This window comes from Carcharhinus amblyrhynchos, chromosome 22 (genome assembly GCF_965287045.1).
Source record: "Carcharhinus amblyrhynchos chromosome 22, sCarAmb.v2.hapA, whole genome shotgun sequence".
NCBI classification, from domain to species: Eukaryota; Metazoa; Chordata; class Chondrichthyes; order Carcharhiniformes; family Carcharhinidae; genus Carcharhinus; species Carcharhinus amblyrhynchos.
The window spans coordinates 26308065-26324991 of record NC_137345.1 but is presented as its reverse complement, the minus strand read 5'-3'; the positions used below and the strand labels follow the sequence as shown (position 1 = coordinate 26324991).

General features: G+C 36.2%; 1 protein-coding gene across 3 annotated transcripts in view; it reads left to right on the top strand.

Annotated features, from left to right (window-relative positions):
* The window catches only part of LOC145357004 (mitogen-activated protein kinase 14), a 78143-nt gene that overhangs the window by 58217 nt on the left and 2999 nt on the right, over positions 1-16927 (top strand). For 2 of the 3 annotated variants that reach the window (XM_080210045.1, XM_080210046.1), the window contains exons 7-11: positions 199-313; positions 3175-3246; positions 8133-8212; positions 12266-12344; positions 14571-14744. In XM_080210045.1, coding sequence (XP_080066171.1) covers positions 199-313; positions 3175-3246; positions 8133-8212; positions 12266-12344; positions 14571-14744 — 520 coding nt within the window. Of the gene's footprint in view, positions 1-198; positions 314-3174; positions 3247-8132; positions 8213-8784; positions 8865-12265; positions 12345-14570; positions 14745-16927 lie in introns of all 3 variants that reach the window. The other variant, XM_080210044.1, reaches the window with a different exon arrangement.

The window sequence follows — 16927 nt, the reverse complement described above, 5'->3', positions numbered from 1 at the left end:
TAGCTGAGGCCCCAGCACTGACCCCTGGGGCACTCCACTAGTCACCAACGGCCAATCCGAATAGCACCCATTAACCCCCACTCTCTGCCTCCTATTTGACTCCCAGCTAAATAAAGGGATCTCCTATGAACTAGATGTAATTTTGACCTTTTGAATTTCAGTTTTTAAATTTTATGATCATAATTGTTTTGATTATAGATCTTGGACTTCGGATTGGCTCGTCACACTGATGATGAGATGACTGGATACGTAGCCACTAGATGGTACAGAGCTCCAGAGATAATGCTAAATTGGATGCATTACAATCAAACAGGTGAATTACAGTGATAGACAAGTCATTTTCTGTGTTTTAAAATCTGGGCAATAATTACTTGAATGTATATATTAATTTAGCTGACAATGTTTTGTCCCTGGCCTGAGGAAAGAGATGCTTGAAATTTGCATATTTTAATTTGCTGATCACAGCCTCTTTGTTTTACATTATGGAAAACCACTGCATTTTTTTTTCTCTCCACTCTTTCCCTGCTAAAATTCCTCTTGCTGCTGCATTGGGGTAAGTAGTTAGTCTTCCCACAGGTTTGGGTTAGTCATTTATGTTTTTGTAAATTTCAACCTGACTAATGCATGTTTTCACAAGGACGTGCTGACAATTTTCCCAGTGTTTGAAATACAGTGTTCCAAGTTGTAGTCTGCTACCTTTTTAGGTCTGTTTTGAACTGACCAAGTTATAGCACTGCAAACCTGATGAAAATAGGCTTTGGTGATCTTGCCATTGACTCGTTTTGCAAGATGTTATTAAACAAATTTTAAACAAGGAAATATTTGATTTGTTCTCCTCACCTTTTGTTGGATTACGTTGACTCCTCTTACTCTTATTTCCATATATCCTTGGTAGTCCGGAGTTGAGGGGGTTGAACTATGAGGAGAGGCTGAATAAACTAGGCTTGTACTCGTTAGAGTTTAGAAGAATGAGGGGAGATCTCATTGAGATGTATAAGATGTTGTATGGGATGGATAGGATAGAGGTGGAGAGGCTCTTCCTGCTCAAAGGACAGTAGGACTAGAGGGCACAGCCTCAGGATAAGGGGGGGAGGGGTTTAGAACGGAGTTGAGGAGGAACAACTTCACTCAAAGGGTGGTGAATCTCTGGAATTCTCTGCCCGTTGAAGTGGTGGAGGCTGCCTCGCTCAGTATTTTTAAGATGCGCGTTGATAGGTTTTTGATAGGCAAGGGGATTAAGGGTTATGGGGAGAGGGCGGGAATGTGGAACTGAGCCACGACAGATCAGCCATGATCTTATTGAATGGCGGGGCAGGCTCGAGGGGCTAGATGGCCTACTCCTGCTCCTATTTCTTATGTTCCTTCAGCAGTTTCTCTATTTACTGTGCTCTGGTTTGATTCACGTAGGTAAAGAAATAATTACATAAATAAATCTCATTGTGTACAAATGTTTTCTTTGGATACCCTATGCCAAAGCCAAAAAAGTGAATTCTAAGTCTGTCTTAGTTGCCAGAGTCGTTATCATTAACTTGGGAAACTAGATTTGGCACACATACAGGTTACAGCATGCAGATGTGACTATAACTGCTTTCATAATTTAAATTTTCAGTACAAGTTAATTAAAGCCAGGAGCTGCTATATTTTCCAAAAAGTGACATCTTTATATTTTGTATTATTTGAAGTTACATTTGTAGACATGTGAAACTATTGTATAGTTGGTCAAGATGTGAGTTTTATAATAAAGGCCAAGAAGTGTATAATTTAATCTTACATTTTCATTTTTACCAGATTTCTTTGTGGTAGTCCTGTTTGTTCAAGCAGAACCTTTTGATTTTTAAACTTAGTCCTTATATTCAGAACTTTGTTTCAACTCAATTGCACAGACTTCTGCAAGTTACTATCTGCTTGTTTAAATGAAGTCATTTGTTTTTGCGTTCTCATTTTTCTAGCAGTTGATGGTACAGGTCTTTGCTGTAACCTGCTAGCGCATGTCTCCAACAATAATTAGTCTGGAAATATGCATGAATTTGAGGTTAAGACTTCTCACATAGGCACAGAGCTTCCATGGAAAACATTTATAGGCTTTTTAAACAATGTTTTGCACAGACAAGTTTAAAGCTTTTTTTTGTAACAATCCGTTTTACAGATTTTACTTTAGTGGAGACCCCAAGATGATACCAGAGGTGTTTTGTTTTTTTAAAAAAATTGGAACAAATGGCTTTGCTCATCTTTTTAAAATTAATAACAATTGTTTAATGTCCTTTATTCCCATATGTTGCTTTTGAATTTTGTTTTTTCTTTCGTTCCCATTTTTGTAGGCAGAACGGTGGCGCAGTGGTTAGCACTGCTGTCTCACAGCACCAAGAACCCAGGTTCGATTCCTGGCATGGGTGACTGTCTGTGTGGAATTTGCACATTCTTCTTGTGTCTGCATGGGTTTCCTCTGGGTGTTCCGGTTTCCTCCCGCAGTCCAAAAAAGGGCAGGTGCATTGGCTATGCTATATTCTCCCTCAGTGTACCCAAACAGGCACCACAGTGTGGTGATTAGGGGATTTTCACCATAACTTAATTTATGGTGTTACTGTAAGCCTACTTGTGACTAATAAATAAACTTATCTTCTTTTTAACTTTACTTTTTTGATGGGCCACCCACATATTCATTTATGACTTATTGCTGTTTAAATTCTACAAAATTTAATTCAACCTGAGTTGTAAGCAAAGGAATTTGCAGTGTCTTGGACAGAAATGTAGTAGATATCGTATTTTTGTATGTTTAGTGCGCATCAGTCGTAAATCGGATGTCCTACATTAAGATGGAAAACGATATTTAAAACATGAGAAAAGACTAGCATTGACTGGCACTCACAAGCAGATATAACTGTTCTCTGACTTGCCTACTTAGAGCTGTCTTCGAAAATTAACTGCAGTATAGCAATTGGCATCCTAATGACTAATGTTGGTTCAATTGAAATTGACAGCTATCATTGATATTTCATACAGTAGAGAACACATCTATAGCTGTAATAGTACACTGACTTCAACTTTTTTTTTAAAAAACCCCTTTTTTGATTTGTACAAGAACATGAAAATTTTGTTATTATTTTTTTCATTCCTAACTAGCCCATGCAAGATGAAATTAAAATACTAATTTCTGTTTTTCTTTTCTATTTCCAGTTGATATTTGGTCTGTTGGCTGCATTATGGCAGAACTACTGACAGGAAAGACTCTATTTCCAGGCACTGACCGTATCCTTGATTGCTTATTTTAAAAAATAATCTTAGCACCACTTTTCTTGTTTGAGCAGGGGGAAAAAGTTGTTCACTAATATAGTAATTTCACCTCAATCTAAACACTATTACATTTATTGAGTTAAATTAACTTTTCTGAACAAACTATCACCATATGAATCAGTCCACTTGAATCTAAAATCATTTCACATTTTAACAGATTTCATAACATTTTCATGATCAGTTTATTTAAGGCAAGATTTCTTTTCAAAATGGGTACCTTGGGAACTGAGCTTCGTGCTGTTTTGTTGCTAATTATTTGCACACAGCTCTCGTTAATTCTACAAATATCTTTGTAGTAAATTACATCTTCATTTCAAAATTTATTTTTATAAACCAATGCTTCCTTGTCAGAGGAACAGAATACTTGTGATTATTCTGGAGAACTATTTGCCTGTTTTTTATATTTTATCTCCATTTAGTCCAGAACTCAGTCACCTTCATTCTATTCTACAGGAAATGCTGAGTTCCTAGGAACCTCGTTCTACATTGACTCACTAGTTCACAGTAAATTGATCTATGTTCATCCTTAATTTCAAATTCCTCTCCCCTGGCTGTATATCTACATCTGAGCATCCTTTGCTCCTCAAAACTGTGGGGTCTACTTCCTGATGCCCATGCTCTCCCCCCCTTATCTGAATCTTGGCCAGTAGCATAGCATTGGCTATCGTGCTTCTGTACTCTGGAATTCCCTATTTCAACAACTTTGCTCCACCTTTCTCCACCTTGTAGGCTTCCTAAGACCCACCTCATTGTGCTTCTGGTTACATCCCCAATTTTCTTCAGCCTTACTTCTCTCCATGCCCCATTCCAACCTGCTTTATAGGACCTGGAATGTTTGGCCAAAGGTATTGTGAATACTAATTTGGTAAATATACTCTCAAACTTGGTAAATAAAGACTTTGTCAACTTAAGTCAGTGAGCAGTTCATTGAAACAATATCATGGTAATGTGTGTTCAGCCTGTATTAAAAATCCCATATGCATATTGCCAAACATGAACTGGTTAATTTTTAGTTTAAAAAGAGTTAAATAATTACATTTGTAACGAATTGTCCTTCTCCAACTGGTTGCTTTTAAAACTAACTTTATAGCACCAGTTCAAAATGCTGCATTAGATTACTCGGAACTATATTTCTATGCTTCCTACAAAACGAAACATTCGTATTTAAGGATGTGCTATTGCACCTCTTGACAAATCACCTGGCCAAGTTCATTTCATTTATTACCGATTGCATTCTTGCCTTTTATTTTAGTTTACACTGACATACGTTAACGTGAACTAAAACAAACATTTGTAAAGCTTTGAGCAAAGCGAAATGTGTAAAACTGGTTAGTTTGGGCATTTTTTTCATCGTTTAGATGCATAACTTTGAAGTTGGCAAACAGTTAAAATCTTGGCACGCTGCTTAATAACATACTGATGGAATAGTAAACTGAGTGCTATTCTATCACAATAGGCCTGAAACGGAGTTGATTCAACCCACAAATAGAATTGGTCTCCTTAGTTAGATCCCTTTGGTAGTCAAATAACAGAATTTATTTTTGCATAATGCTTTTCCGAGCTCTTGTTGCTTTACACTTCTGACTGTAATGTTTCCCTCTGTTTCCCTTTATCTATCTCACATAACAATCCATTTTTTTCAGATGGAAATTGTTTTTCTGCGTCCACTAATTGTGTAGAACTTAACTGGGTCAGATTTTGAGTTTGCAACCAAGTTTGCTTTGTGATCAGTGAAACTGAATCTGTTCAGCAGCTTGCCTGTGGCCTGATATTGTTCCCAAGCAAAACTATTTCCTTTTCCAAACCTGTTCTTGGCTCTGACCCTGCCAACTGCACACTGAATGACACTAGTAACAATTATTTTCATCATGATTGCATTCTGCCAAAATGTAAGTGATTTCAGTTCTAATTTCTGTCAGTGACTTTCAAAAGCTACCTTCCCTCAATATAGGAATGAATATCATGTTCCCTTTATAATTTTTAATACCCCTCATGTCAATATCATTTCTGATGTTATGTGCTTGAATTTCTTTACAAAGTTATTGTACTGATCAATGTGCTGATGAACATTTCCACCATGGAAGCATAAAGACATTACCAATATTTTTAGCAGATATGTCTTTCATCCAAGCACAGTATATTTAACATGTTTTGTGATTTTGTTTTTAGTACAGTGGGATACTGAATTGAATAACCTTTGGATCATCAGTGCTGTTATATTTGTGTTGTTCTATAATTACATTTATCTTGCCTTTTTGAGTAACTCGCTAACTTACCAGAAAGTAGTACTTTTTTGAGCTGTGCTCATTTTTCTGTCGATTGCTAACTTAAGTGTGCCAGATTTGTAAGATAATTTACAAACATAATTCAATCATAAGATTGTTCACAACTTTGTTAGCACTATGCATGGATTAATGCTTTATGTTACTGTGGAATGTTTTGCAATTAACCTAATTTTTCAATGCTTACATTCTCTCCTGCTTCAGTTATTTTGCTTAGAAAGAAGACCACAGCTATGACCTCAACAGTGCATGACACATAATTGATTATAGAAAAGTGACCCAGTATTTTCTAACAGTGGTTACTTGAAATCTGCATGAACCATAGTTTCATGTGTTTACGCTTGTTCTTTGTGTTTTGTCTTTACTAACCCAATCCTGCTCAGACAAACATTTTAATTACTTGTTGGACCTCTTAAAGCTTGTCACAAGAAAATTTAACTGTGGGTTACCTTTGCATGCAGTCTTAACCAAGCTTATACACTGAATATTGTATTGAGGAGCCAAATTCAAGTTTGAAAATTCCTTATGAAGTAAGGGTTTGACGTTTTCATGTAATGACATCAGGTATATGTCAATTGAAATGACCAATACCTATAGTTATTGAATAAATTTATAAAGGTGTTATTGTTCTTTTGGTAAGTGATAAATTAAATAATTTGATTCAAAAGACCCAGAGACTTCTGATGTCTAGTGAGTAAAGACACCTAACAGCCCTGAGCTGTTCAAACAAGAAGCTTCCAATTTTGATTTTTGATTTGTGATGTGTGAAATGTTGTGGCACGTTGTGTACTACATTTGTTCTCAGGAGTTGGGGGGCAGGCATTATGGTTGTAATAATTGGTGTACCTGTTACTAATAACCATCCAGAAACTATTGCTAGAAAACTAGTTTGTAGGGATAGTGGCTGAGGAAAAGATCAAAGTGCTTCTGATCATACTAATGATTGAAAGGCATGTCAAAACTTCCTGACTCTTCATGAACAAACATTTTGAGTGACATACTAGGTGACTTATCGGTGCCGGTGGAATTGTACACCAGTGTGAGTAAACACCTCAGGAAAGGGGCAGTGTTTATGGCATTTAATCTAACATTCAATTGATGCTGAATCTGATAGTTGTCACCCAATGTAAATTTGGATTTTTAAAATTAATATTAGCAATCCTAACCCATAAAATGGCACTAATAGCATTGCAAGTGTTTGAATTTCTTTGCTATCAATGGAATGCACTTAGAGTTACCATGCATCAGGCGTGTTGATTTTAAATTGTAAAGTGTTTTAAAATTGATGTGAAGCTTCCTGTGATAAATCTTTTGCTTTCACTCTCCTTTTATGTTTAGTGAAAATTTGGATCAGGTTCTTGAATTGGCTGCTTCATCAGAATGCTATTTTGATCTCTTGCTGGAGTACATAAATCAAAAAATATTGATTGACTTCAAATGGCCATAAAAATATACTGTACTTTCAGGAATTCTGAAATTTATTTTCTATAGATCATTGTATTGACATTTAGGGAATAATTGCATAAATGTCATTATGTACTATACTGAAGTGTATCTAGAATCAATATACTGCATTGGTCTGTATGGAAGTGCATTTTATTGTTCAGAAATTTATTTTAGTTGGACCGTAAAGATTAAGTTAAGTGTGTTTACCTTAAATTCTGTGTGAGATTCTGATTTTCAAGTGCAATGAATTTCATCCATGCCACCAGATTGGGCATCATGAATGGAAAATATTAATTGTTGCTATCTAGTCCCTTCTAGTCATTGGTTTTAATGTTTAATTGCCATTCTGATTGTGGTGAATGGGAAAGTAGGAGGCTCCCCAGATAGTAGGTGATGGAAATGCAGGAAATTAAAGAATATCGTAAAATGTGTGTCTGAATAGGATATTTTTATTTTGGCAGGGGTTTAGAGTTGTATCGGTAATGTGACAGCCTTCTGGATCTTGCAAATGTAACAAAAGTTACATCAGCAAAGTTGAGACAAAAATATCTACAAATAATTTAAAGCATTGGAAAAAAACCCCCCAGAAAATTCTGTGCCTAAAAGTTACATGTTTCTTGGTTTTCCACTCATTCGTTCAGCATGTCTTCACTTGTTCTGAAAAGGTTTCAATGTTTAAATTGTATGAATATTGGAAGAGGCTTTGAAGAGAGGACTGAAAATTTTAACCAATTTTTTTTTACTTGTAGCAGTACATTAATGCTGCTGATTGACAACATTTTGAAATTTTCACATTGTCGGGTTAAAATACCTAAACTGATTTCTATATTTTAATTCTTTAGTGAATTAGTCAATTAAAATCACGAGAATAAGTCTGAGCTGAATTGTGCCGCTGAGTAAAATAGATTTTCTCTTACTGTCTCAATAATCACCACTACAATTTATGAAGCCACAATCCTTAGTTATCAGAAGTTAACTGAAGCCATTCATCACTTATGACCTGAATATTGGCTCATGGTTCCTCTGAACTCCATTATCGTTACAACTCTAAAATGCATTGGCCGTTTTCGTTATAACCTATCCCCTATGTTTTCCTTTATGTTACAATGTTAGATATTGATCAGTTGAAGCTAATAATGCAGCTCGTCGGAACACCAGGGCCAGAACTTTTGATGAAAATATCATCTGATTCTGTGAGTTTATGTATTGCCTGTACTTTCCGCTGATAGTTATTGACCATTCTAGTAAGTCACTTGCAACACTGCAAATTAAAGCACAAATTTACCAGTATTAATTGGCACGATTTGGTTATCTATTAGAAATGTTCTTTTCATTGCTGTGGTAATTTTGGTTATTACAGAAATAGTATTGTTGGTAACGTTTTACCCTAATCCATAACAAGTCTAAAATAACACACATACCTCAGTTTACCCGATTTTAAAAGTTTTTAAGTGTGAGGTTTGACAACATTAAAAATTGAATGTTTGCAGTTTGCTTGTTTTAAGTGCTCTATATTAAAACAAAGTAACATCCATTTGGTACTAACCAATCTAACCCTGTAGCATGCTGTCATTGATCATGGCCTTCCCCTCCTCTGCATGTTTGTGTCTTTTTATTTTTCACTGAATCCTGCTATCTTTTTCTAACATAACAACCAGCAACACAAGAATTTCATTAGAATGGTTATGATAGTTGAAAATTCTTTTTCAAATCTTTTGAATACCCTTTGGAAGATCGGATAAACGCCTTGACCTGGGCGTTTAAGATATTAACCAGCTTCAGCAGATCATGAGATTGACAGGAACCCCTCCTGCTTCCTTAATTAACAGGATGCCCAGCCACGAGGTGAGACAGACAGGCTATCAATGAACTCCTCATAGGGAAGACTTCTGTTGCTACTCATGTCTTTTCTGTATATATCGATCAATGGACCACCTAACTGATGGTGTCAATTTTTCAGCTATCTATCTTAGCTGCCAGCTATTGTGTAGGATAAATTGTTTTCAGCTTCCTCTTTTCGGAAGGCAAAATTCAAATTTGAACTATGTAAAATTTCAGTGTAACAATTTAATGTGAGTTGTGTGTGGGTCAACATATCCAAATAGGGTTCCAAAGATCTGTACAGTGTTCTAATGTTCCTTAGAAATATATCACATAGAAAACCCACTTCTAAATCTGGACAATTATATGAAATCATCTATAGGTTAAAACTGCTAGCAATAATTTGAAATATTTGGGTGTTTCAGATTCCTGTGTTTATTTTACAGTCTTGGGAACAAGGATAGTTCTGTCAATTTTTGCAGATAATTTGTGTTTCATATAGCCTAGAATGGAGGATTGTTTAAGTCTTTTTATGAACTTGAATTCTTTCTCTTTTTACAATCAGAGAAACTTGTTTTAGGAAAATGGTCTGTTACTTTCACATTTTTCTTGGGCACTGTGAAGGTTTCCTGAAATTAAGGGGAGTAAATTTTTTAATCCCTGAAACAGTTTATTATATAGGATCTCCATAATCAGATTTAAATGTATCGTGTTCAGGCAGGCAATCTATGGTGTCAAAAATATTTTAAATTCTAAGTTGGGAAATTCCTTAATTACCAAAACCATACCCTGCTAACTGCACCCGACTATTGCAATGACCATTAACCCAAAAACTCATGGAAAGCATAATTAACGGAGCTGAGAAAAATTAAACTCTTGCCTATAATGTATCATAATAATGAATTTTTCTTTCTGTATTAGCACACTGGAAAGTTAAAAGCCAGTTTTGCTCTTAAAAATGCTCAACTTGTCACCTCTCCAGAAATAATTCTCCCTCTGTACCCGAATAGGTGCCAGAGTGTGGCTCTTGGGGATTTCATGGTAGCTTCATTGCAATGTTAACGTAAGCCTACTTGTGACTAATAAATAAACTTTAGGGTGGCACAGTGGTTAGCACTGCTGCCTCACAGTGCCAGGGCCCTTGGTTCGATTCCCAGCTTGGGTCACTGTCTGAGTGGAGCTTGTACATTCTCCCTCGTCTGCATGGGTTTCCTCCTACAGTCCAAAGATGTGCGGGTTAAGTGGATTGGCTATGCTAAATTGCCCCTTAGTGTCAGAGGTACTAGCTAGGGTAAATGCATGGGATTATGTGGCCAGGGCCTGGGTGGGATTGTGGTCAGTGCAGACTTGATGGGCCGAATGCCGCCTCCTGCACTACAGGATTCAGTGATCCCAGGTGGGGACTAAGTTGATGATTTTACAAATAGGCATGTTCTGAATTTTGTTTGATATGTGCCATTAGCAACTCTAAATTAGGAAATACATATTTAAATTTCTCTCATCCTGTTTAAAATTTTTGACCAGTATTTCTCAGTTTTATTTTTTCTGCAATTTGTTTTAAAACCATAAGGGATACATCAGGGATTCTTTTATGAAGAAAGGTCAGCAAGATTAATGTATCCTGACTTTGTGCTGCATTGAATTCATATCAATGTACAGAATTAGTGGATAGGAAAAGACCATTTGGTTCATCAAGCCTTCCTCCACATCTCATGAAGATTTGAGCATCTGTTGAAAGTATTTAATTGGCTTAAAAGCATGTTGGGTTATCCTGAGGTTTATTGGTTACTTTCTACACACCATACTTCGGCCCCTTCATAGACACCTATTCCCTACCAGTAAGCCAAAGCCTAAGATAAATAAAAGTTTAAAAATAAGGACTGGTCCTTTCTACCCCAGTACCAAGTTCAAGATAGTATCTGCACCAAGTATTATCTATACAGGTACCTCCATATAATGCGTTCCTGTCCCAAAACACCTCTCTTTTCTAAAACAAAATTCCTAATTATGGTTTCCACTTAATTTGTGATCTCAAATCCTGTTTTGTCAGTTTTTACAATTGACCAAAATATATGTAATGCAGACATCAGGATAAGAAATATGCCACCAGAGGTTTACTGAATACTTGGTTAAGATGTTTAAAATTGGGTACTTACCAGCAGCTTTTATTTCTCTCCTTGGAACTTCTAACTTGCCTGCAGTCATACACGTTGAATCATTAAGTTAGCTTAATACAAATGATTTTTCAATGTCGTCTTTTTTTCCTTTTGAGCCTTGAATTAAAAATTTTCCTTGTGCTGTACACCAGGAAATGATCGATGGTTAATTTGTTCCGCTAAATGCAAAATGATGAGTTAATGATTTTGCTGGCTGTCTTCATTATCTCATTCAGTTTGTATGCATTTAATTCTGAAGAATACCCTTATCTGTCCTTGGCCTGATGTGATGTCTGTTGGCGCAGACATCTGCTAGTGAAGAGAATTTTCTAAAATATGTAATCTTTAATTTCAGTTCTGTTTCACTTTGGAGCAGATTATTTGGTTTAGTTTGTTTTTTCTTGTCCAATGAAATTTTGATATTCAGAATTTGCTAGGAAGAGTTTATTTATTCTGCAAAGTTACTTTATTCTGAACAGAGTAAGTGAGATTTTGTGGTCAAACACAGGTATGTAAGAGGTTTGAGTATATTGTCAAATACCTTAATTCTGCAAATTGCTTATCCAGCTGGAACTTTGTAACAAATTGGACATGGTAAAATTATTTTAGTGGATAATCAAAATAAAAAGCTTTACTTGACGTTAATCATTTTTGTAAGTCTTGATTGAGTTTTTATTGTCATGTTGGGAGAGAACTTCAAGTTATATAAATACTTTGTGAAAAATTATCCATAAAATCATATGCATCAGATGAATTTCACTATTGCCAATCTTGCAGAAATTTGACAAAAAATTTTCTAATCTTCAGTTTATAACCTGTATTGTGCCCAGGTAGGGAAGTGTTGTGGTTGTTTTCTTAAGAGTGCATTGTGGCATGTCTAATCTTATAACTTTTACAAAAGTTTTCCTTTTCTTGAATATTGGCTTGTGTTATTACTTTTCAAGTGATCTTTAAATTTATCTTTCATATTCAAAAGGAGAAGAGCAAAATACTAATTGGACTTGTGGCAAGATCTTTCTGATCTTGAAATAGATTTTGCCAGGCATCCATGAACTAAAATTGTTTTCTAAAATATAAATACTACCTATTTATGTCAGAAACTGGAAATTCAGCTCAATTGATCCATGTTTATGTTTCAGATGAGCTATAGTGTTCAGTATGCCTCCAGAAAATACCTAGGAAAAGTGATACAGGAACTTGGATTGAGAGGATAAATTTATTTCTGCTTCTTAGTAGAAGATGAATAATCCATATAAACTATTTATGCAGGCTAGAAACTACATACAATCCTTACAGCATATGCCAAAGCAGAGCTTTGAAGATGTATTCATTGGAGCTAATCCTCAAGGTAATGCCATTTTTAATGTGTATTCTTTTATTCTTTATAAATCAGCTTAGCTTTGTATTCCATGATTTTAATAGATAACGTCTTATTCCAGTTTCCTTTTGCAGTTTGGAACTGGAAGAGAGGTGTAAAGGAATGGGCATAAGCTTGTCTAGTGTTTGTATTTTCCTTTTGGTAGAAAAGTAATCCGTTTTTGTTTAAAAAAAAAAGGTTGATATCCAAATTCATTGTTAGGGATTGCAGGTGTACACCAGTTTCCACCAGTTGAACCATGCTTCTAATCAGAGGGGGTGGAGATGTCAAACTATTATTAGCAAACAGGAGTCAGTCACACAGTTATCACTTGCTAAGCATGTTGGCTATTTAGGCAGATCGTTTAGTCATATTTACCAACGTGATCATGTACGATTTGATATAGGAGTGTCAAAATATTCAAAAGTGGGTCACAGACAATTTTAAAACAGTTTGGATGTAAAGCGTCGGCTAAATTGGCAGGAAAGACGTACAACATATCAGGCAAGAATGATTTACTGGTCCCAGATCAGATGTGATAGGCAGATGACACAAAACGGAAAATGCTGGAAAATCTCAGCAGGTCTGATAGCATCTGTGGAGAGAAAATAGAGCTAGTGTCTCAAGTCTGAATAATCCTTCATCAGACTTGAGATGCTTATTCTCTCTCCACAGATGCTGTCAGACCTGCTGAGATTTTTCAGCATTTCCTGTTTTGTTTTTGATTTCAGCATTTGCAGTAATTTGCTTTTTTAAAGAGACAGATGAAGCTGATCTCTTTGACTGGAGGTAGGAATCTCTCCTGCTTTAGGTTATCTTGAGCTGGCCACAACCACCCCACGTTGAGAGCCTGTTAGATACCTTATTTTTTTGGCTCGTTCCATGTCTTTCTCTTACAGTTTCATCACCCATTTGCAAGAAATAGATATTCGAGGTAATCTCCCTGAAGTCCATGCTTATCGTTTGATAAGATATCCTGCCAAACCTGAAATCAGATAGTTGATTTAGATACTGATCATGAGATCTAACTTTATTGGGTTTAGGAATGTATTGTTTCAGAGTCTGCAATAGAATCATGTCCTAAGCAGAAATGATGTGGAGATGCCAGCGTTGGACTGGGATAAACACAGTAAGAAGTCTCTCAATACCAGGTTAAAGTCCGACCAATTTATTTGATAGTAAACCCACAAGCTTTCAGAAACGGTATTCCTTCGGCAGGTGTGTGGAAGGTTCTGATCAGAGAAGGGCATATAAAGTCGCACACGTTTTACAGAATACTGATTAGAATGCAAGTCTTTACAGCTTTAAGTCTTTAGCTGTAAAGACTTGCATTCTGATCAATATTCTATAAACTGTGTGTGACTTTATATGCCCTTCTCTGTTCAGAAACTTCCAGACATCTGATGAAGGAACAGCGTTTCCAAAAGCTTGTAGGTTTACTATCAAATAAACTGGTCGGACTTCAACCTGGTGTTGAGACTTCTTACTAAGCAGAAATAACAGACTTGCGCTGTCCTGTTTGTCAGCTCACCAAGGTGTTGTGGAACATTCTTTTTTATAAGGGGAGAGAGAACTGTTTCTACAATCAATAAATTTATTGAGATTTTGTAAAACTTTAACAGTGATTTCTTGCAATAATAAACTTCCTGTTTTTCCTTCTATCACAGCAGATCCTTTCTCAAAACTTGCATTGACACACTGGTGTCATGCTTTCAAGAATCCAAAGTCATTTTAGGAATATTAAATATCCCCCAATTATTGAAGCCTAAGGCTTAAATAGCTTGCAAGATGGTTAATAGGATATGGTTAATAAGTAATATAAATTAGTTCCAATTTCCCCACCCCTACAGTGTACAAAACCCAACCAATCATTCACACTTTAAATCCACTATAGGTTGACTGTGGTTACGTTTCATTCTTAAAGATCATAATTTTACGGTCCATTGCTTATAATGGGCATATTACGCTAATAATATCATGTCTGCTATAAGCAGGTGCAAACTGGATTTATTTCAGTTTTTTTTGCCTAATTAATTGTTTTTGTGGTGAGAGGGTAGGGGAATGAGAAGAGACAAAAGCAGGTGTCTCTCTGTTTTTGTAATCATCTGTTGACTTAGTTCTGTCAGCTAAATGTTTTATGTTAATGTATAAAACTTCACTGCAAAGAGAACCCCTTATCAATTTTGTATCAACCATTTTTGTTACCCCATCATGTAGCTGTTGACCTTTTGGAGAAAATGCTTGTGCTGGACACAGATAAGAGGATCACAGCGGCAGAAGCTTTGGCCCATTCGTATTTCTCTCAGTATCATGATCCAGATGATGAACCTGAAGCAGACCCTTATGATCAGTCGTTTGAAAGCCGAGAGCTTGAAATAGAAGAATGGAAAAGTGAGTGCTAAGAACCCCACTGGCATTAGCTGCGAGAGTGTCTCAGAACCCCAAAGGATCATAGTGGTGTATATTTGGAATAGCGTGAGGAGCCAGTCCAATCATTAATAAATACTTAATTAATTGTTTATATAAAGAAAAGCACATGACAAAAAAGACTAATATGGATGATGACACACCGTTTTGTCTGAAATTACCTCTTCCCAAAACATATCCACATTCCCTGAACTCAGAGATCCCCTTTTCCCAAACAATATCAATTTTGTAACTGTTAAACTAAATCCAGCTAATAGTTACCACACAATATAGCTTAGATGGCCAAGTCTGGGAAGACATGTTTTCCTGATTCAGCAAAGAGGCAAAACTATGTCCTTTACAGTAGGTGTGCAAACTGTCATGACTCTGAATGTTAGATGCAACAGGCCTCTGTGGCCATGATCATAGATGGAACTAGCCTGCCTGTGGATGGAAAACTAGCCTCCTTCCCATATGAGTGTGCTAGCAGTTATACCGTTGAGTCTCTTTGATATCCACCCTCGATTCGATTGTCTACATCTTTTGGCAAATTCCTTGCCTTTTAGAAGTTATCATTTGTATAGCTCCACTGATCTCTGGTAAACAGTTCTTCTGATATGGCAGTTTGCACCTCAGTTTCTTTACAAGCCTGCTATTCTTGTTATTGGGCAAATCACATCTCAGTATTCCTCTGGACACCTGTTGATCCTGTTACACAGCAGTTTGCAGGTATTCTCTAAAGGTGTTTTCCCAGACTTGGTCATTTAAGCTGAATTGTAAAAGTTAACCTGATTTGGCTTAAGAGTTATTAAATTGGATATTGTTTGGGAAAAGGAAGATCTTTGAGTTCAGGGAACATGGGTGTATTTTGAGAAGAGAATTTCGGATAAAACGGTGTGGGTTAAGTGTCATCGTGCAAATTAAATTGTTTTGTTATCACAAATTCAACTGTTAACATTTAATTTCTTAACGTAAGTGAAACTATTCTTACGTGTATTAATTCTGGAATTGTGCTCAGATCAAAGATGTTGATATAATGTTGCCCCCTTTTTTCCTTTTCCTGTCATTGCTCATCAGGCTGAGTTAATAATTGTCTCTCCATTTTAGCAGTGAAAATGTTGCTCTGTTTTGGATGGAATTGGATTCATTCAATTGTAGTGGGTGTTAAAAGTAGGGATACTGTGCTGCTTTAATTCACTGCACTCCACTAATGCAAAATTGCCTTGTTCATCCAGGAACATTTTTGTGCAGTTCAGCTAAATAGTACACCATCTATATTTTTAACTGGCGGATCTGAAAGATGATCAAACTGAGCAAAGACCATTGCTGCTCTTGGTGGAAGAGTAGCCCCTCTCCCCATAATTAAGAAATTTACTCATTTTCTTTAAAACTATTAGTGGCTAGTTAGGTTGTTCAGCTTGTCACATATACATTGTGATGGTCATGGAGCAGTTACAAAGGTACCATTAGGATTTTACAGTTGTTATTGATTTTCACAAGACTTTCAATGTTCTGACTCATGCAGTCCTCCCAATGAACTGGTATATTTTTGAAGTCTGCACTCCAGTTTCATGATCTTGAATCTATAGTTAATCTCCAAAATCTCTCAGGATATAAATACAGTTTCAGTCAATTCACCGAAAGAGTGGTGATGCAAGTGTTGTCAACCGTTGCCCATCTTGTTTGAAGTCAGTCTTTATTAATAAACTGCTTTGAGACTTCTGAAAATATTGTCACATTCCTCCTTGCCGGATAAGTAAGAGGAAGTGGCTTTGGTAAGCTGTGAAATTTTTTCTGATTAAATCTGAGTGTATCTGAATACACATAATGCCTAAGAGGCTAGTTTTTAGCTCTACCAGTTGCCCTAATTTGGGTGAGTATATCCTATGTGTTCTCTGTACTTACAAACAGAAACCCTGCAGGCTAATGTAGGGTGATGGATTTCCACAAATGTCAGCCCATCCGACTGACTAAAACAAATGTTAGTTATTTCTCCTATGATTGATAGTTAAAGCACATATATACAGGTGATAACCCTTCTAAGTTAGACAAAAACACTATAGCTTTAAAATGTAAAATTTGCAGACTCACTTTAGGACCTACCATTATTTGAATTTACAGATTGTTCTAGTGCATGTTAACATATTCAACAGAGACTTTTGAGGGTA